Here is a 21,693-nt window from a genome sequence, read left to right as displayed (position 1 = left end):
TGAAAACTCTCTAACACTGCTTTTGTAGTGTTAGGGAGTACGCATTAGTTTATTCCAGGCTGGGGTGCTCCACCTAGATGCACACGACTTCCAAAATTTTTCAAATATTTATACATCTTTAGCAAAGAAGTTAATGTTCATTGTTTCTAAATTACACAAATTTGCATCAATTATTTCTATCTTCTATTGGTTATTGATTTCTCACTTCTCATGCTAATTAGTCCACACTTTTAGTGATTTTAGTATCTTTTCCCCAGACAGGGAGTCTCCAGCACGTGTTGAATCATCTTTGTTAGTCTCTTCTTTATCTTCTGGTTACTTCAACATGTCCTTGGAGGGCTATAAATTTTGGATTCCAGGGGTCCACCCTTTAACGCCCCAGGGCTTTGTTTTTTGAAGGTTATCAGGGTTAGCTCCTCATAACTTAAAGCTTTTGGGGATTTAATAATCACACTCTAACAATAACAGTCTGTAGAAAAAATTTAGCTATGTGCTGGCTAAAATGAAAAATTACACTGCTAAAGATTAATACACTACTTGTGTTTATTAAAAATTAATCAAAAAGTTAATTAAAAAACATTAATTAGGAAAGTTATCTCATTTCCAGCATGTACAGGAAGGAGACCACAGATGGTGCAGTGGGATCTGTGGTTGACTTATTCTGTCTTGCTGGACTAAAACTTGCTACTTGTCCTCAGAGGGCTGAAACCTGAGTGCTATGTGCTGCTAGTCGGATTCCCTTAAGTGAGGGGAGCCACAGAAGCAGTGGCTGTAGCACCACAGGGAATACAGGGAGCAGCACAGGGTGGTAAAATAAACTAGGCAACGCTCTGGCATCCACCCTCAGGGAACCCCATGGCAAAAGGATTTGAAATAGCAATATGAAGGAAATGTTTACATTTGAACTGGAAAGCATGGAAAGTTTCCATGCAACAGCAAGTTAAACCTTGGTCAGTCCCCAGGCTTGAAGGGTTTGCAGTTTCAAGCTGATGTTTTGGAATTCTTAGGACTAAATGATAAAATCCCACAGGTTGGAAGAAGAAGGATCCAGCTTCACACTCCCCACCCACCGAGCGAAGGGTTGGGTTCTTTCCAAAGGGAAGAAAGTGAATGCCTGCATTTTTTCCAAATAAGTGCTGCACTTGTAATATGAAAGAAGCAAACAAATTTGGGGTTAACTAAAAAAAAAAAAAAAATGAAACTTAACAAAACAAACAAACAACCCACAGTAAACCATATAATAAGACATATTTAAAACATTATAAAAACCCATTATAAAATATAACCAACCCAAACACTCTTACATTCGTTATTCAAAAAACAATTACATAAACTAAGTCGAAAAAAGAAAACAACCGAACATTGAAAAAACAGGGAAGGTGACATCTGGAATGTGGCACGTGACTATAAGTTTATGACAAAGGTAGATAGTAATGCTCATTAATTTCCCTATTCCATCTTTAAGTCCTGTTAACCCCAACATTCTTCTTTAAGTCTTGGCAAAGGACTCTTCCTTGTCCTGCAGGTGATGGCTTCTCACCAGAGTGTTCCTTCCTCTCATTGTGGCAGTCATCCTGGAAATGAGAAAAAAATGCGGGCATTGTAATTCCTTTATTTATAATTCAATTGGTCGGTTCTACTTTTCTGAATTTCTGTCTGGTTTGGGTGTGACATTTTCTAATTTCATGATTTCATAAAGGCAAAAAGAACAAACAACCCCTAAACTCTTACATTTACTAATCAATAACCCTTGCTAATAAACTAAGTAGAAAAGCAATCTCATGAGTTTCCCTATAAAACTCTTTCTACCCCCAATAAACCCTCAAATTAAGTTTTAATCTTGGGGAGAGACCCTTCCTCCTCCCACAGACAACATGTTCTCAGGTACGTGTTCCTTCCTCTTGTTGTGTCAAACACCCTGGAAGTTAGGAAAAACAAACCTTCATTCTTAATTCCCTTAGTTCCATAAATGCTGTTAAACCCAGAAATGCTGTTTTGACCTTTATAAAATGTTGCTCACTGTGGGTTTGTCAGAGTTTCCCTCCTGAAGGTGAAGTTTCAATAAGATGTTTGGGCTGTGGAGGGTGATTCTCCAACTGCCCTCAGCATCACTCAGGTGGCTTTGGAAGTTTAAATCTGTTTCAAGTCAAAAGCAGCAAGTTTCTAGCAGAAAGAGGAACAACTTTCATATGTCTCAAACATCCTGCAGAGAAACATGGGGCATTCTTTGACCTCTCTATCTCCTGTTTTCCTTCCTCAGTGGATGGCAGCTACTCTTTAGGCTACAACAACCTGGAAATCAAAGTCTTTAATTATTTTCCCTTCTGTTCAGAAAGGAACAAAACAAGCGTGAAAACTCCCAACAACCCAGACAATTATAACATCCAGCACAAATACGGATCAGCCCATGCCAACTTTTCAAACACTGAACAGTTGAGAAAGAATTTGGATTTGGCCAAAAGGATGGGCTGTGAACACCGAGCTTGGAAGAAAAACCCTCTAATTTATACTGCACTGAATGATCAGGTAAATAGATAAGTGTATAGATATACACTTGTATATAGTGTATAACTACTCACCTCCTCCTGCAGCTCTGGCACTAAGTGGAGGAGTTCCTGGGTTCCAGTCCCACAGCTGTGCTCACTGCTGTCATCTGGGACTGCCCTGAATGCAGGGCACAGCCTGCAGCTGACACCTGGGTGGCAGCAGGATCCCACTGGAGCTCTCTCTGGACAGCTGTGTCAGTTGTGGTGGGTGCAGAGCTTAGAGAGGCTGAGGCTTTCTCCCCATCGGGTACTGCTGCTCCCTAGTCAGGCTGGCAGTGCCCTTCCTGCACCCACTTCTGCATGATCTGATGTGCCACAGCCTATTTTCCTGCCCTGGATGTTGGTGCTCCCCAGGAGCTTCTTACAGGGCTGGGAGCATGGACACTTGGCCACCATTGCTTCTGAAACACCCGTCAGCCACTGTCGTGCCAGCTGCAGGCTCCTGGCAACTCTCTCAGCTTCCCCTCAGGATCCCCTATTGAAGAAACCAGAGCTGCTCACCTCAGCAGCCATCTGAAAAATCAGGCCTGTTGTGCTTTCCAGGAAATCCAGGACAGTTAATTAATATTTAGCTGCAAGTCTCCCAGGAGAGGAGCGTCCTCAGCAGTGACACCACCACTCCCCTCTTTGGTGCTCCTCTACACCTGCACAGACTCAAGGTGGCCAATCCCACCAGGCTGCACAGCTCACGATCAGGCTACGATTCCCCTTGGGAGCAGCCCACTGCCAGTTTAGCTCTGATATGGGATGCATGGTCTGGTGCCAGGAAGAGGCAAGTATCCAGGGCTGGTCTGCTGCTGCTGCTTGCTGCTACAAACTCCTTCTTCCAGGCTGCTGTTGCTGAGGCTGCTGTGTGCTCTGCCAGGGCTCTGCTGGGGTTCAGCTCTAGTGTGGCTGGCCCCGCTCTCACCTCACATTTCCTTTAACAGCTTTGTATCAGATGGGTCCTTTCAGAGCACACTGATGGCAAAGAGATTGTTAGTAGTTGTACAAATCCAGTGTTTGAGAGCTGAAACCCTCCAGAGGTACAGCTGAAAGCCTGTATCTCCACATGATATTTTGTCTGCTCCGCTCTTCATTCATGTCTGGTTGGAAATGCAAATGTGCTTTCTTCCTTATCTATAAGACCGTGATTGGGCAAAAACCATCCAGTGGGCTGTATTCTGAAAGCAGTGCAGGCTGGAGTTTAGGAAGGAAAAAGACCCTTCTCCAATCCCAAATCATACCAAAAACCTTCACAAATGGGACTTTGCATCTTTCTAAGAAACAAGTGACAATTAAAAAGGGGAATGTACAGCTTAATCACAGGGTGAGAAAGAAGGCTATCTTCCAACTGAGTTGAGGTTTTAAACAGTTTTTATTCAAAGAGCCATCCAAGGCTATCTTCCAACTGAACTGAGGTTTTAAATAGTTTTTATTCTGAGAGCCACCCATCGCTGCAACTGGACAAAGCTCCGTCACCGTTGCACCTCCTGTCCTCCCTCATTTGTCTTGCTGCAATGATCAGAGGGGTGAGGCTGGAGAGAGGCTTGGCTGAGAGTAAAAATGGATGCTGCCCAAAGGAAAAGAAAACAAATGAAGCATGACTTTCCACTCTAATTTCTTCATGGTCTCAAGCCCTATTCCTCGAGACACCAGAAAGATGCAGAAATAGGTCTGAAGGAACTATATGTATCTTCCTATCACATGTCCAGTACCTGGAATACTTGGCCCATAATTCTATTAATCCATTTACCAAGGTGTCTCTAGCAGCTTGATGCAGTATTTGCCCTGCCAAGACTCTGAGAATGCTGCTTGCAGTCCAAGAATTTTCCTCTTTCAGGAAACACAAAATATTGACTTAGGGGTCCTCTTTCTTGTAGATACAGGGTATTTTAGTTGTCAAAAAAGATAAGGAGCATAAGCTGTTCTTCAAGAAACTTGAGGACAGCTAATAAATGTTTATTCCAGTAGGATCTGGGCCTATGTGTTCATCTGAAGACCACTGAGGTTTTCAGCACCAAGAGCAGGGACACAAGCAGTGGAGCACTGATGGATTCAGCTCTGGCTTGCAGGGAGAGCAGTATCTGCCTTTGCATCCCCTGCAAACTATGCTGGCTGGCACCTTCACAGCAGGGACAGCCAAGTGGCACATTCTGCAGTTCCCGATCTGTCACAAAACCTGGCAGCAACCCTGCAGCAGTTCTCATCTACTCAACTGTGCCAGGCAGCAAAAAGGGCTGTGACAAGTCCTGCTCAGCTATCCCTGTTTTGTCAGAAACCTCTGAGAGTAGGGTAGGGGAGAAAAGCTGAGGCCCTTCTGATGGTCCAAGAGAGACCCCAATAACCCCTTCCTTCCCACAGCCAAGTCTTGGACCCCTTGGTTGTGATGGCTTCATTGGGTTCCTTCACTGCCAGCACCATTTCAGGCCTCCATATCTGGGATCATCATACTGCAGTTCTTTTGCCACCAGGGAAAACTGAACATGCTATCAAAACACAGAACGGGGCCATAGAAATGATCAAAGGATGGAACACTTCTCCTGTGAGGAAAGGCTTCAACACTTGAGGTTGTTCAGCCTGGAGAAGGCCCCGGGGAGGACTTAATGGCTTCAATGGCTACCACCCAGACTTGGCATTAGTATGAGGGGAAGTTCGTGTGATGCCTTTGAGTTTAGCTGACGAGAAAAAACCAATCCATTGGACAGCTGTTTCACTTGCAGCTGCCTCACACTGTACCTGCAGAAGCTGCTCAGCAGACCATCGAGTGTCCTCATCAGTCTGCAAGCAGCAGTTCAGAAAGTCCTGGAACACAGCAGACAGTTGCTCAGCGTTCTCCAGCTTCGGTACCCCTTTCTTAGCAACGAGATCCAGGGCCTAGAGAAAAAGGAAGCACAAGATTCCATCTGTTTCTTTCATATCCCTAACTGCTCACATAGACCCCATTTTTCAAGCTCCAGCCTCCAGTGGCTGCTTTTGCCCCAGCAGAGGGATAGAGATGATTTTTCTGCACCTACAAAATAGCAGCCACAGCTATTCCAACATGCAGATGATCTTGCCTTGACAGCTGATTTCATGGGCTGACCAAGCTAGTAGGAACTACATCAGCCAAAATCACATTTGCATGAGTTCATCTCTGCAGTGCTCACTGGTCTCTAAAGCACAGCTCCCATTAAAAAAAACAAGGTTGTCAATTTTTTTGATCTCTTCCCAATAAAAATGCTAACCAGATGTCAAAAAGGAAATCCATCAACTTCTTCCTTGCTTAGAGGAAAAGAAACATTTGGAACCTCAGTTCAACACAGACACATTCCATGACGTCCACAAATATTTTATTATGAAAATGGCTGGTCAGACAGACAGGAGCCACCTCAAACTGTATCTTTCATCAGACTCCAAATTCTGAATCAGCTTCACTTCCATGGTCAAAGAAAAACTTTTAATGGTCTAATCAGATAAAGGAAGGTAACTCTCTAGGTAATGTCCCTATGGTAACTCTCTGCTAATTTTGATATTCATGTGAATACACTAATGAAGCTAATCCCTGTGCTAAAACATACTTTTAGAAAAGGATTTGGTAGTGAATAATTAAGGCATTCCTAGAACCAGAGGCACTTCCTGAAAGGCTCAGATAAGTAATTGGCACTGGTGCAAGTCTGAAAAGGGTTCTGTGCCTGCAGACACAGTTGAAATGGTTTTCATACAAATTCCCCAGTTTGAGAAACTTGCCACAGAAAATTTCTTGTCATTCTGAGACACATCTCAAAAAGAGTTCAAAAAATGCATGAGAAATTTGAAGCATCACTGAAGGCCAAAATGGGATATTTTTAAACTGGAACGTGCCACTCCTCTTCTGAGGTTCTCCCAGGGTGCTCTGATGCAGTCAAAGCTACTCCAGATGCTGATGGACAGCTGTTGGGGGTTAGGTTTAGTTTGGGTTTTTTTTTTTTTCTTTCCCTATAGAATGTTTTCCCCCCATACGTTGCTAAGAGACTGATGCTTAAAGGGTACTTGACCCACACATAAGAAGTGTCGAGGGTGGGAGAAGATCACTTAAGTTTGGGGGAGCTGAGGGTGCCCTCCTCCTACTCTCGGCATTGGAGAGGATGGTCGGGTGACTGCCAGCTGTGTGGAGTCCACTGTTAACGGAGGGTCCGGTCCTGGGAATTCTGCCACCATCCATCATCTACTGGAGCGCCCAGGAATTCGGAGTTCCTTGCCTGCCCTGCTGGAGCTGGGTCAGCCCCTGTCCAGCTGTCACAGCTTCTTCAGCACTGCTCACTTTGCCTGCTGGGACACCCCTGCCCCTGCCTGCCAGGACAAGCCACTGTTTCCAGTCATCAGCTCCAGAGTTTTTCCACCGTTTTGGCTTGGTGCTCTCAGGGTCCCAAGAGATCAGACTGCCTGGTACTTGTGAGACAAAGCCCCTCGGGGTTCTTGGTTCTGTTTTTTATTATTATTATTATTATTATTATTATTATTGCCATTGTTGTTTATTTGTCCTGTTATATTTACTAGTAAAGGACTGTTATTCCTTTCCCCATAGCTCTGACTGAAAAGTCTCTTTAATCTTCTAAATTATAATAACTTGGAGGGAAGGGATTGGAATTCCCCATTCCTAGAGAGGCCCCACCTCTCCCTAGCAGATACCTGTCTTTCAAACCGAGACAACAGCTTTTGGTAGATGGGCCTTGATGGTTGAACAAGTCCAAGCTGACTTGGTGAATGGGATTTTGTCCCAAGTGAATGGGATTTTGTCTCATGGGAGACAGAGCACGGGACACATTAGAGAGCCGGTGGCATCTGCTAGTATTTGCACCTTACCTTGAGAGGAATTTCATTGGAGTAAGGTGGTTCTCCTTGCAGCATTTCTATCACCACAATGCCAAAGGACCAAATATCTACTTTGGCCCCATATGCATCCTTATTCACATATTCCGGTGCCATCCAGTGAGCTGTCCCAACCAATGAATTCCGCTTGCTCTGTTCAGAAGTCATCTGGGCACAGAGGCCAAAATCAGCTGAGGAGAAAACCCAGTGTTGTTAAAATCAGCTTGAATTAAGAAACCAAGTTAAAGAATTTCCCACTCTGAGTCTGAGAATGTGGTGTTGAATCTAGCTGTAAAAGTGGCCATGCTCTCTTTCCTCAGGGCTGCAACTGAGGAAATTTGGAATCGGTCACTTACAGAAGCCTCCCTGTTTCATTCAGTGTTTTTTATTCACTTTAAGTTTAATACTGTAACTCCCACCCTTTGGAAGGACCACACACAAACCAAAACCACTCTTGACACCTTGTTTCTCTCAAGACCTCTCTGCACAGCGCAGCTGCACTCCTAGCTTGCAGCAGCGGTCCATGCACTCCCGCAGGCACCCCTGTTGGGGAGCTGGTGATCAGTCTAAAGCAACCTCACATCCCAGGAATGCTGTGCCTGACCAAGAATACCTACCCAGTTTGACAGATCCATCCATTCCAAGAAGAATGTTTTCACTTTTCACATCTCTATGAATCACAAGGTTGGAGTGAAGGAAATTTAGTGCTTGCAGGCACTGATAGATAAAAAACAAACAGGAGGGTAAAAATTAATGACCTGATTTCATCACCACGAAAGGAAATGGCTCTAAAGGACCTCAGTTCTAGCTGAAGGGTGAGTAGTGGCAGAACATGGTGTTGTCAAGAGGAAGAGTCTGTTGCTTATCAGTAGTAGAACAGTATCTTTCTAAGTGAAAACATATTACCTCTTGAAAGAGAAATGTCAAGACTGTCCCCTGCAAACACAAGACAGAATGACAGCTGCTGCAGGGCATGGGCTCTCTCTATCCAGGTGACAAACTATCGTTTGCTGTTAGTTAAAAATTCTGCTACTAGCACGTTTGCTTTTACAGACAAGGAATGCAATACAGACAGGCTCCAGGCAAATGTTCAAAGAGGCAACGTTGAGAAAAGTAAATAAATTTTTTTTAAAAAGAGAGTACCACAACAGTTGTACTGGTGGGCCCTCCACCTAAGACACTCTTGCTTCTCCATCCATCAAATCAGAAATCACACAGAAACAAAGCTCTGAACATGAAATCACTCCTGTTCTTACCACCCGTCTAGAAGTACCAGCCTCCCCAAACAATCAGAAGCACCATGGCATCCCTTACCTCTTGGCAGATGGCTGCCATCTCTCCTTCAGTCATTTGGACTTCTTTAACGACACTGCTTAAAGATCCTCCATCCATGTATTCCATAATTATCCAGAGTTTATCCTCAACAAGGTAGCTGAAAGAAGGAAATGGAGATGAATGTGCATAGCTAAATTACCTTAGGAAAAACACTAGTTTATTACTATTTCCAGGGCACTTGTAAATGAACATGGAATAAAAAGAAGAGGCATTCCTCCTAGGTTATATACTACTTGGAGTCTGTGCAGTCTAATAAGAAAGGCCCGTTCATGAAAACTGAGATGTCTTAGATGGCAAGAAAGTGTAATGTAGGGAAATAATTTCTATGATGAGTTATCAGCACTTACCATAAAATACAGAAAATATGTTCAACTTAAAAAAAGAAAAACCCAAACTAACAAAACCACATGGAGGCAGTGAACTTAGGGACTGTTGTTTTAGTCAGATAGTGCTGACCCAGGTTTTTCAAAACAGGCTTCCAACAATGCATGCCAGAAAAAATTACTGCAAACAAAATTCACTCTCCTCCTATATATTGTATACAAATAGATAAATAAAAGTAAAAGGCTCAATTCTCCAGCAGTATCTAAAGAGGGTTTTTTTTTAACCTTTGTCTTGCAGAATACAAATGAACATTCACGCAATTATACCAGAACCACTTACCTGTCTAAATAGTTAACAATATTGGGGTGCTTATTGTCCCTTACAACTAGGAGTTCATTGACAATTAGTTCCTTTTGGGGCTGTTTGTGGAGACTCACTTGCTTTATGGCCACCTAAAATGACATTGAAAACCATTAACCTGAGAAGCCTGTTGCACGAGATCAGAATGAACATGGAGTGAGTGCTCCTGGAGTGAGATCAGAATGAACATGGAGTGAGCATTTCTGGAGTAACACAGCCCAGCTACACTGCCTTGTGATTACACATCAGAGCTTAGTCATTGACATTACAAGAGCCCATGTCTCTGCCAGCTCAGGTGCTAGTTAGGACACATGGCCATAGATATTTTGCCTTGTCAAACTTGGTAAAAATGGTCTCTTAGGCTATTAACCCTAGAGCTCTAACAACACCCTGTGCCTAAATTATTTTCCACTGGCCTTAGTTTATCACCACTATTACAATTCACACGTGGTTTGCAGGCATAAAACACTTTTGTTCCTGTGAAAATATCACAAAATATCTAGGAATCTTTTAGGAATTCTATGGAGATTGATAATTTTTTCAAATGCAACTGTTGCTCTTCTTGATGGCAAAACAAAGAAAACACAGACAGACATTACAGATAAAATGCCATCCTAAAAGAATCATTAAGGTTATCCCCAAAAAACCAAAATCCTACCACTTCCTAACTTGTTGAATTTTAATTTTGCAGATCTAAAGAAAACATTCTTGAATAGTTTAGATTGGCAGCTGTTTCCTGGCTTTAAAAAGAAATAATTCACTCCATGGCATTTTACAGATATGCCCTGAGTCCCTTGTAAACTTCTATCTTAGCACAGTTATAAAGCACAGTACCCCAAGGGGATTAGAAGCAACCAGGAAGAATCAGAGGTATTTGCTGTCAGACAGGTAGGAGCTTTCAGAAATGTTAAGCTGTAGCCCCAAAGAGCTGTCCAAAATGGATTGGGCAGGATGATGGTAGTCTCTGATTTGTAGGAACAGCTTTTGCAGGAAAGATCTCCCGGAAACCCAAAGCTCCAGCCACAGCTCACATGAGAGGGAAAGGCACTCAGGAGCTGCAAAATCTGGGATTACTGGCACTTACCACTCCTCCTGTGGCAGTATCAGTCGCTGTATAGACCGTTCCATAACCCCTGGAAACAAAAGAGCAGCAAAGAAAGGAGAAGCCATTGAGTTCCTACAAGTGAAAGCCAGCCCAGACAGGAGGTCTCTGCTGCCTGGAGTGTTTACAGAACACCTGGCATCACCTACTCCTCAGCCAAGAGCACAGCAGCCCACCAGCCCTCTGCCATGCAGGGTGTCCAAAAGAAAATTTAGGTGCAACGTAAAGGTCTAGTACAAATCTCAGATGCACACTCTGGATTTCTTTTAGTTCCAAACCTATGAGGGACCTGGGGTGGGGCATGGAGCAGGTCTACAAAAACTGGAAAGTAATAACTTTCATTCTTTATCTGCGTTACCTTGCTGAGTCCTCAAGAACCCTTATTGCTCTGTTCTCAGATCTCTCATTTGAATCTATCTAGGGCCCTATTATTTTGAGAAAAAGAAATTATTTCTCCTAAGAAAATAACTAAAGAGGCGACAGGAACTAGAGGGACAGGAGATCTTTCAGGTCCTGCTCCTTGCTGAAGGCAAGACACCATATGAAGTTCTTTGATGACACCTTCTGATCAGTTATAAATTCTGATCAGTACTGACAGAAGAATCTAAACCCCATGTCTGAACATGTTTGGAGCTTGCCTGACTTCACACTTGATCTTACACCAGCCAAATACCTGGCCTGTGGTTCTGGAGAAGGAACAGTGGCTGGACTTACCCTTTTGCAATTTTTTCCAGTCCAACATATTTTGTCACAGGGTTTCCCACACTCACAATGCTCCCTGAAAGGAACAAAATGAAAAGTCCACTTCAAAATGGTGATACCACCTACCAGTGGATCAGAAATGCTGCCCCATTCTCTGGGGCTGTGAGCTGTAGTCATTTGGGTAACAACAACAACAACAAGACAGGCAGCTCCACAGCACAGATGGCCTGCACAATGATTGGTTTCCTACAGTCCTTTGAAGAGTTACCTTGACCGGAAACCAGAAAAAGGGAGAAACATCCAGAGGAGACAGATAGAGGGAAAGAACAGGTACTAAGGCAAGTGTTTGTTATCTATGAACATTAACACAGCTCTATCAGACAAGAACTGCAGAAGACCTACTTAGTTTTCTTAGACTCTCTTCCTCTATCCAGTTTTGCTCCTCGGAGGTGTTGCTACACAAGCTGCTGGGGCTGGAGTTCTCAGGTGTAGGAGTGCCTATTTCAGAGGATACTGGTAAACCGTCAGCTACTATTCCAGAGGATGCGTAGATCTGTGACAAGAAATCAGTTTGTGTCAGAAAGGTGGCTGGCAAAGATACTTCTCACTAGTATTTCAAGCTTTAGGAAGTGTCCATTAGGAGCCGCGTTCCAGCCCTTCAGGGGCCAACCTTCTCTTGACATGGCAGGACTACGCAGGAGTCTTCTCATCAAATGTTGGTCATGTAAAAGTTACAGGTGCAGTCTAAGCTGTTCATTTTTCTACTTGATCCATGGAGAGGGGCAGGAACCTCCACAGAACAGTTTCTGTGAGCTGTGCCTTTGAACTGCTGGCTCCACTGATGGCAGGGAGCCTGCACAGATACAAAGTAGCTCACTTTTACACCAGCAGCATTTGCAGACACAACCTCTTACCCAATGCTAAGATAAAGTCATGGTCCCATTGAGAATGACAGGAAAATGATGACTAAACCTGAAAGCTCAGAGCTGATTTTCCAGGTGTCAGTGGCTGGGACTGGAAGAAACACTTTGTCACAGTACGACTCCATCCCTCAGAATTTTCAGCCATGAATGACCAGTGCTGCCTCATCAGAAACAGACAGCTCTGAATTACAACAAACACAATGCTGAGCAAAGCTGGCCCTTACTGATTCTGGATGTTCAGGTTCTGGTCTAAAAACAGGTAGAGCTTGGTTGTCTTCCTCCTTATCATCATCATCTTTAGAAACAGAGGGAGCCCAAGCAGCTTCTGATTCTTGTTTTCGGCTCTGTGGACAGACAGAAGTCTGAGTGACGGCAGTTACAAATGATTTACAATCTTATTAATATGCATCAATCTATCCAGCTATACTGAGGAGAAATCATAAACTTGAATAGAAATGGGATTCTGAGTTGCTAAAACTAAATTAGAGTGGGCGAATTAGACAGCACGGCATACTGTTGTGAACCATATATTCCACCACGGCTAAAAAAAAAAAAAAGCAAGCAACTTTCTGTCTGCAAAACCAGACTTTCATCTACTTAAAAGCTCTTCAAGAGCAAATTACAAAACAGCCAGGGACCCCTTTTTTGCTGATGCAAAGACACTGAAATGGACTTTCTTTCAGGCTACAAGGCTGGCTCCTATTGCAGCAGGCAAAGTTCATGGCATTTCATGATTCTGAAATGCTTGGAACGTCAGAGGTTACTTTGCCACTCACCGAAGCATGGGCTTTTCTGTATCTACATGCAACTTCACCTGTAATGAGCAAGGGAAAATAAAACAGATGTTAGGAAATGGCCTACTGGGGGGAATCCCACAGAATAAGTCAACTCAAATAAAGAGCATTTTTCTCCCAGGATGTCCCTCCAGTAACGACGATTCTTTTACAAGACAAGCAAGAAAATAGCACAATATACTAGGCTATTCTTTTTCTCCAAACATTGTAAAGTCAGACCATCAAATCTTTTAATCACAGAATTTAGAAAATAAGTTGTTTTCCTTCAGTTCTGGAGATAACTGCAGGGTTTCTAGACAGACTTGTCAGAAGCTCTGCCAGTCTGCATTTTGGAATTTGTCTTTGTTGAACCAGCAGCTGAGGAAATTACAGACCCCATTGCCACAGGCCAACCCATGCAGGGAAAAGAACCCCTGCAGGTTCAATTACAAAAGCTGCCCACACCCCATGAGAGAGCTACAGACATCCCCTTTTTGGCTGAAGCTGTTGACATGAGCTTTACTCAAGTCTTAGTATCTTAATGGCATTTTCACTTCAAAATCTGCTCAGTTACTAAGGGATAGCATGAACAACACAGTGATACAAAAGCCAGCTAAGATGCACCTAGGAAAAAACCTCTACTTACTTGCTAGGTGAGTCACCAGCCAGACTCTGTCTGGGCAAGAATAGAAAGAATAGGCCAGTGGAAAAAAATCACTAACTGCAGCAAAGATTTGCTTTAACATTTTAGTGATGCTGCACAGCAGTTTCGCAGACTGCGCACTGAAAAGAGAAAATATGGGACTCCCAGGGCCAAGGGGCAGCCTATCAGCTGAGAACCCTTGGACCAGAAGTACCCTCTTGCAACGAGCACGTGAAAGAGGTTCTCTGGACAGTTAGGTTTCCATGCAACACAGCAACATTCTGTTGGCAGCAGCATGGCATGACACTCTTCTGCTGACATCACTGTAGCAGCCATTTCTGGTTGGTCGGCGAACTTATGTAAGGCAACTGAAACTTTTGGAAAGCTAGCGAAAAAAAACCCCAAACATTTCTGAAAGAATCCAAGAGTACAACACACCAAACAAGTATGCCCTGTACACCAATCTGAACACTGAGAAGAAAAAACCATGTGATGGAACAAAAGTAAACATAACCTTTGGTCACTAATGCTTCCAACTAAGAATGGGAATCCTTCTCCCATCTTTATTAGTTCTGAAAAGAAGCAACAAAGAAAAGTCACCATTTCAGTGACATTTAGGGGCCAGAGGGAGAAACAGAATCCATTTCAGGAGTATTCCACAAGGTGGAATGGTTTCAGTTTACTTCTTGCTCACTTTAATGTTGAACTTTGCTCTGACTGACTATGGAGCCTGAGATCCCTTTTTTGCAGTAAGATGCACCCCCTGACATAAAGTCCCCACATTTCTGATTGTTAACTCATTCTTTGGAATATTAACATTTGAGAACATCTAGAACTGCTAGATTCTGTCCCAGTTTTGTTCTTCTGGAGCTCTGTAGCAGCCTGACCCACTGCCCCTGGAATGCCCCACAAATGTCATGCCCAAAGAATGTGAGTTTACAATAGTTTAAAACTGCAGCAGCACAGACCTTTTCCAAGATCCCACGCTACCTTGTAAACTGACTTGTGGGCATTTTGGTCATCTGCTTATCATGGGTTGGCACAATTTTGTTTTAGAAATGTGAAATGCTTTTTCCCTGCCCTAACCGTAGAGTGGTTTGGGGAGGGGAGGACAGGGACCTATCAAAAAGCTGGCCAGGATATTGGCAGCTAAGCTGACCAATGGGAAATGTCAATGCGATTTTGGAAGGGGCCTTTAAAACTAATCTGCCGCAGATCGCTCTCTCTCATTTTGGAATCAGCCATGAGGTAACATGGTGGGCGGCCGGGCCGGCCCGGCCCGGGTCGGGCGTTGCTGCCCCTCTGGGCGGCTGGGTCGGGTCGGGCCGGGCCCGGCCGGGCCTCCAGAAGCTGCTGCCTGCATGGAGAGCGGGGGGAGCCCAGGTTGGGCCCCCCATTGCCGGCTGGGCAGCAGGGCCGGGCCCGGACAGGCCTCTGAGAACTGCTGCCTGCATGGAGAGCAGGGGGAGCCCAGGTTGGGCCCCCCATTGCCGGCCGGGCAGCAGGGCCGGGCCCGGACAGGCTACTGAGAACTGCTGCTTGCATGGAGAGCAGGGGGAGCCCAGGTCGGGCCCTGCTGCTCTCTGGGCGGCTGGGCCGGGCCCGGCCGAGCCTCTGAGAGCTGCTGCTTGCATGGGAGCAGCCCAGGTGAAGCCCTTTTACAGCTTTGTGGTAGCTCTGAGCTGGACCGCCCTGGACAAGTCCAAGGGGTGGAAAAAAGGACATTTATCAGCTTCCTCCATGAGTACAGCTTTGCATTTTCTTCAGCTCCTGCAGCCTTGGCACTTGCACGCGGCCTTTGCAGGCCCGAGCAGATGTAACCCTTTCTTAGCAACATAGAACTTTTAAAGCACAATTCTTCCTTGAGAGAAAGAAGAAGGAAAAAACAGAGGGTACATGGAAGAAACACTGCATAAAGTCAGTTAGATTAGAAGTGAAAGAACTAATAATATTGGAATAGCATTGAAGAAGTGGACATTTTTAACTGGACTTTTCTAAGGTAAATTATAGAGGAATGGACTGTTCCTTGCAGCATCTTAGTGTCATTAGGTAGAATGCTATTCTAATCAAAATTAAAGACTGATGTAATTGAGATTTATTTGGGAACTTTAAAGCCCCCGCTCCTGGGTTAAAAGGAGGTCTCAGCCTTTGAGAAAAAGATGATTTTAGACTAGAAGAAGTATTCGTAAATAGTACCCCGGATACACTGAGAAGCTTTGCAGATAGAACATCACAGTCTGCGAAAACTCTGGGTGGCAGCAGATGTGTGACATTGCGAGCACTGGACTATTTTGTCTTGCGGCAAATGTCTTCATAAAAAGATCTTAGAAAGACTCTTCTAAAGTAATGAGTGATTATGTCTAAATAGTGAAACTGACTGAAAATCCCAAGTTGTGGCTTTCTATGTTGTTCAATGAGAAAGTTAATTGTAAGAGGAAAGAAGCCTGTTTTAAAGTGTCATTCTGTTTAAGTTTTCTTCTTTCTCAACTTTCATTTTTTTTTCTTTCACTCTTTTAGTGTATGTTAATAAAACTATTTTTGTTCATTTTTATGTTTAAGCCTGCTTTAGGTTTTTTTTTTCTCCTAATCTCTCCCTCCCACAAAAAGAGAGTAACTACTAAAACCCCTACATTAATTAATGTTTCTGCCCAGTTTTATTAAATTAAAACCATTTATGCCCAGACTGGCAGGAGAGCCACAGGTGTTTCCATGGCAAGCAATGTCCCTGCAGGAAGCAGGAACAGCAGGTAAAAGGAAATGGAATCCCTTTGGTGATTCCTACTTAACAGGCATTGAAGTTCAAAGAGTGAGGATTCTTTCAAACCTGCCTGTGGTATATGGGGATAAAAGCTGTGGAGTCACTTGCCCTTTGTCCTGACAATCCAGTGGAGTAAAGAGCAGGGCCCAGAAGCCCAGTGCTGTCAAAGCCCTTCGAGTGGATGTTCCACAGTGGATCTTCTCGATTAATTGTACCATTGTGAATTATTGTGCTCTTTGGAATAACTGTATTATTTTGAAGGTGGCTGTGATTTCGAGTCATGTGTCCTACTCTACAGCTGTAAAGTGTAAGTGGAAAATATCTGTTTGAACAGGAAGTGGGCTCAGATTTGTAACAACAAGGATTAGGAATTAATGCACTACGGATTCCTGCTCCAGGCTCTTCGTGAATTGTTTTTCCATAAGAATCATTTGCAAAGGACTTTGAGGACCTCAGACAGCCCTTATCCCCTATTTCATGTAATGGTCAATGCTCTCTAATCACTTCATAACTTTTTAATATTTTGGTGCCCAAAACTGCCCCCAGGGCTTGGAGGTGAGGCTGCCCCAGTGCAGAGCAGAGCAGACAGTCCCCTCCCTTGCCTAGCTGGCAATGCTGTGTCCTTACATTTAACTTGCCATCAAGCAGGACACCCTAGATCCCTTTCCACAGCACTTCTCTCCAGCCTCTTATTCCCCAGTTTGTCCGTACATCCAACATTGTCCCATGCCAGATGAGGAATCTGGCACCTCTCTTTGTTAAACTTCATTCATTTTGGTTTCAAATGGTTTCTTTTTAAACTTCATTGTTTTGTTTTGATTTGTTTTGGTTTGTTTTGGTGGGGGAAGAGGTTTGTTTGTTTGTTTGTTTTTTGTTTTGTGGGGTTTTTTTGGTTTTGTTTGTTTGTTTTGGTTTGGTTTTTTGTTGTTGTTGTTTGTTTGTTTGTTTGTTTTGTCTTTCACAATAAAGAGGACCTGGTCTTCCAGGTTTCTTAGCCTTTCAAGACTGACATGTGAAATAATAATTACTATTCGCTACAACATTTCCAACACTTGGGTCTTGACTATATTTCAGTTCTGTCATTTATATTCTGCTTTCCCAAACAATCCCTACAGATTCACCCAGGACTGCCAGACAGCACCAATAAAGATTATTGGACTGTTCCTGTAACTGTAGTTCAGTGCCATGTAGAGCAAACCCATTTGTAAACCACCTGAGGATCCTTTGAGTTGAAAAGCAGGGTGAGTTGAAAATACTTATTTTCATTATTACTGCTGTAAACAGACAGGACAGGTATCCATTGTAACATTCACTCTGTCAATACCTAGACCAGTAGTTATTTTAATATTGTCCCTTTACTTTTCAATGTATAGAAGAGTTTGCATATTTTCAGAAAGCCTGTTTTTATCAAAGACTGCATCAAATTACACCATTTATGCACCCAGACTGCCAATCTCCAAGATACATACTAGAGGAAGTTACAGAAAAACCAGGCACCTGTAACAAACACATGTGCTCTTGTTGTTTCAGTTCCTAACACAATTAAATTCTACAGGTGCAGCAATGGATTTAGACTTCAGGCACCTGTATGCTTTTGTAAAACCTGTCAATTAACAAAATTAGGATTTTGAAGTCTTATCTTTTCAGAACTGTCTCAGATGCTCTAAATCAGATGACAACCTGAATTGGAATATTAAAAACAAAAATACAGCCCTACTGTGTCAGACCAAAGGTTCATTGAACTCTGTGTTCTATATCAATTTCTGTATTATATCTCCATCACTGCCCAAAACCACATACTAATAAAATGCTAAAGAGGCTAAACATTATCAAGAAGAAGGTGGGCTGTGGTGATATTAGAGGTCCAGTTAGTCAAGGTATTAAATAAGCTGGTGTTTGCATGTACTGTGATATCAGATTTTGGTTAAGAGCTGCCATTAATATTCCAAACCCTGCTGCAGCCCACTAGACTAGAGATGTAAGTGGAAAGTCATCTTGACACTAGACCTAATTATCAATAAAGCAATGGCATCAATGATCAAAAGAGATCAAACCCTCAAAAAGCGGAACTGGAGCTCATAGCCATTTCTTTTAAAGATTAGCTAAATGTGACCTCAGGCTTGGCTGGGCCCTTGGCTTAAGTTTAGTCAGAAAAATTTCCTGTCAATGGAGCAAACTAAAACAAGCAAGATAAGCAAATGAAAAAGCCCCAACAAAACCCGAAGAAAAAAGCTGTGGAGTTGGAAACGGTCATGTAAACGTTCCTGAGTAACAACGACCAAAAAAGAACTAAATTCCTCAGAGAAATGCAGCAGCTCAGAAGATGGACATCTGGTAAGATCAAGGATTGACCCACTCCAACAAATAGTGGGCAGTACCTCATACCTGCACTGGCTGGTGAGCACATTAATGCTCAGTGCAGCAGCAGGTTACTCGCAGCCCTCCACTCTGTGCCTTAGCCAGCAGGAAGGATCATTGTCTTAAACACGGCCATAAATTGTGTACACTCCTGCTTTCCAGAGACTACTAGTGGTTAAGAATATACATTAAAAGTGACCTGAAGAGCTGAGGTTTTTAAACACAAAGCATTCCTGCTCTCACACCTTTTCCACTCTTCAAAACACACAAAGAACTCATTCCTATTTATCTTACAAAACCCAGTTAGCAGTCTCATTAAGTTCCTTGCTAATTCTAAGTAACGTTTCTGCTGCAATGACTCCAGTTAGCACCATGCAACAGATTTGAAACAGGTCACAAAGAGCTTGACTTTTACTGTAAGAAAAGCATTATTCTCAAACAAGCAAAGGATACTTCTTTTTTTACTTTTTTTTTAGGGGGGGTGCGAGGGGATAGGTGAGGGTGTGTGTGGGAGGGTGAGTGGGCAGGGAATGTGATCATTTCATTGCTGCAGGAAATAAAAAAAAAGTTGTAATATGTGAGACCCCCAAGAGTTCCATTACTTGGACTCGCTTCCAGGACACAGGTTACAGCCTTGGATACGCTTCAGTCCAAACACTTTACATTGTCAAAGCGGGACTTATGCCTTAGTTCCTTGTCCAAGCTTCTCTGCATTGATATCCCAGCTACAAGCAACTGCCAACGAGGCAGTCCGACTACCAAAGCTTTACCAGCAGCCCGCACAGACCTACTGCGGTTCACTACCTCAGCATAAGCCAGCCTACGGAATTCCTCATCATTCGCCTGCACGCAAAAGACTAAAAACTTTCAGTTTGCAGGATGCTCCCCGTCCACCTTCTTCCCTCGAAGCTTCAGCACCGCGGACAGCGGCGGCCGGCGCGGGGGTCCCAGAGGGGTCCTGGTGCCCGGCTGGGCCAGGGCCGAGCTGGTGAAGCCTGCTAGCAAACTGCAGTCTGATATCCCACTTCTCCTTCGTGTCTGGAAAGAATCCCCTCCTTTCCCAAGCAGTTCTGGTCCTCAGTGCTCATTTCTTCTTTTGTGCTCTTACAAAAGTATTGCAAAGTTGACTTAAAAAGCTGTGAATGGGAATTTACCTCTGTAATTGTTCACTTCTTTGTTGCTGTCTCCGTGTCTCTACCTGTACTTTCTTCTTGATTTTTCGTGCAGGGAAGTCAGTTTCAGCACAAAGTAGGAAGTTAGGTTAAAAATGCACTCTCCAGTGATGATGCTTCATCAGGAAGGACCTTCCATAAGCATGAGAAGAAAGGACTGGAAATAAAAAGTATTAGCCTTTCTTATAAAACAACCTTCTCTCCCCATTTTCACCAGTTTCCATGTGTAGAAAGTTCTACTTTAATATTAATTTGCAAAAAGAGTATACTTCAAATTGAAGAAGTAAAAGTATTAATGATGCACAGCATTGTAGGACTGAAAACAGGCACAAAATTCTAAGAAATGCAAGGCAATTTGATGGCCCAGCATGAAGCCAGATTAGACACAGGCACTGTATTTGCATCTTTATCTGTATGATTCTATGTGTGGCTTTTATGTCCTCATGGTATCACCAGCAGGCTTGAAATATGGGATTTCCATACAGTCCCTTCAGGTATCTACAGACCCTTCTGACAGAGGCTCTGCTCAAACAGCCAAAGAATAACATAAAATTTGTTCCCAAGCTGGACCATCTCAGACTTCACACAGGCACATGACAAATACTCAGTTTTGATGAACCACCAGTTAAAAGCTGCCTTACCATCATGAGGCCAATGTAACAGCAGGTAATGCAATGCCAATACTATCACAGATGTTTGACTCTGCCTCCATTCCTGGCTCATCCACCAAAACAATGAGCTCCTCCCATAGATGCCAGGTGAGGTGAGGCTGGGGCTCACTAACAGGAAGCAGACAGAATTTTGAAGAAAGAACTGTTTTCAATAATAGTCAGAGGATTGGAAGACCAAAAGAAAGGAGAAGATGTACTGCAGGGCACTTTCTTTTGGAAGTGTAAATGCCTAACACTTCCAAGCCTACATGTGACTGATTTTAGACATGCTCACTCACAATCCACGTGAGAATACTGACCACAAATTGGTAGCAGCTGCCACTCACAGAATGAGGTGAGAGAGCAATGCACTTTCTTATGGAAATAAGCATAAAAATGGCTTTGCCACCTGTATTCACATCCAGCCAAAGTGTGGCTGAAGTCTGTTGAATTACAGAGGTCATTCTTATTGTACTGCTCTGGTAAGAGGCTCTGAAAAAGGAGAAGTGGAAACCACTGGAGCAACAGTCACATAAATGTAGTGTACGGTTCTGCAGGCTTGCAGGGGAAAATTCAGACTTGCTTGTATGTTACCATATTATGTGAGCTTTTGTGAGATGTTTCCAGCTCTAGCTGAATTCTCACGGTCTATACTGTAAACAACCATGTTTTCCACATTCCTCTCTGATGAGAGTCAACTGATTGACTTCTAGCCTGGCCAGTAGGATGGAGAGGTGGTAACCTTGTTCTCCAATCCCTGGTCATTGTTCAGAACCTATATAAGTGAGGTCTTTGTCACTAATAAAAAGTTCTTCAGCCTTCATCTTTGTGGAGTCAGATCTGTGAGTATCTTTTGTGTCCTCTAGTGACACTTGTACTCCAGTAGCTTTAAGCTGCATGGTGTTGAATCTGGATCAGGACAAATTGTAGAAGCCTTGCCAAGGCTTTCACTGGTAGTTTCTCAACGGCTTTGTCACTGTTGGTACCCAAAGCAGTGAGCTTGGCTATGCCTATATGGGCTGGAGCAGCAGCTCTGGATAGCAGGGAGGGAATTCTCAAGGCAATAATATGACTTCTACATATTTTGCCCATATATTCTACATATATGATCATACTTCTACATATATTGCATATATATGTAGAAAAGGATGTAAGCTAGCCAACGTAATTATTTAAGAATTCAGTATAGCTTATGCCTTGACTTTGTTTGAAAGCAGAAGACTAAGAAGTAGCTTCTC

At 43.4% G+C, this 21,693-nt stretch overlaps 1 protein-coding gene across 1 annotated transcript; it reads right to left on the bottom strand.

Moving 5' to 3' along the window:
* Positions 1-3,960: 3,960 nt before the first annotated feature.
* Positions 3,961-20,452, bottom strand: LOC120750162 (serine/threonine-protein kinase PAK 3-like). The gene is made up of 13 exons (XM_040058497.1): positions 20,447-20,452; positions 19,404-19,476; positions 12,878-12,915; positions 12,326-12,445; positions 11,581-11,731; positions 11,191-11,254; positions 10,459-10,507; positions 9,354-9,466; positions 8,670-8,787; positions 7,973-8,072; positions 7,350-7,546; positions 5,265-5,402; positions 3,961-4,098 (listed from the first exon to the last, which is right to left on the bottom strand). The coding sequence occupies exons 1-13, from the start codon at positions 20,450-20,452 to the stop codon at positions 3,961-3,963; spliced, it is 1,305 nt and encodes a 434-aa protein (XP_039914431.1).
* Between the last annotated feature and the right edge of the window lie 1,241 nt (positions 20,453-21,693).

This window comes from Hirundo rustica, chromosome 1 (genome assembly GCF_015227805.2).
Source record: "Hirundo rustica isolate bHirRus1 chromosome 1, bHirRus1.pri.v3, whole genome shotgun sequence".
Lineage (NCBI taxonomy): Eukaryota > Metazoa > Chordata > Aves > Passeriformes > Hirundinidae > Hirundo > Hirundo rustica.
The sequence above is the reverse complement of the archived record's forward strand: the minus strand, read 5'-3'. Positions and strand labels throughout refer to the sequence as shown.

What these genes read in the sequence shown, in the direction of transcription:
- LOC120750162 (XM_040058497.1), bottom strand. An exon ending in AGAGAGTCTAAGAAAACTAA is followed by an intron (nt 11,255 to 11,580) that starts GTAGGTCTTCTG and finishes TGTTCCTTTCAG; the next exon opens with GGAGCATTGTGAGTGTGGGA. An exon ending in GGATGGATCTGTCAAACTGG is followed by an intron (nt 7,547 to 7,972) that starts GTAGGTATTCTT and finishes TTTTCTCCTCAG; the next exon opens with CTGATTTTGGCCTCTGTGCC.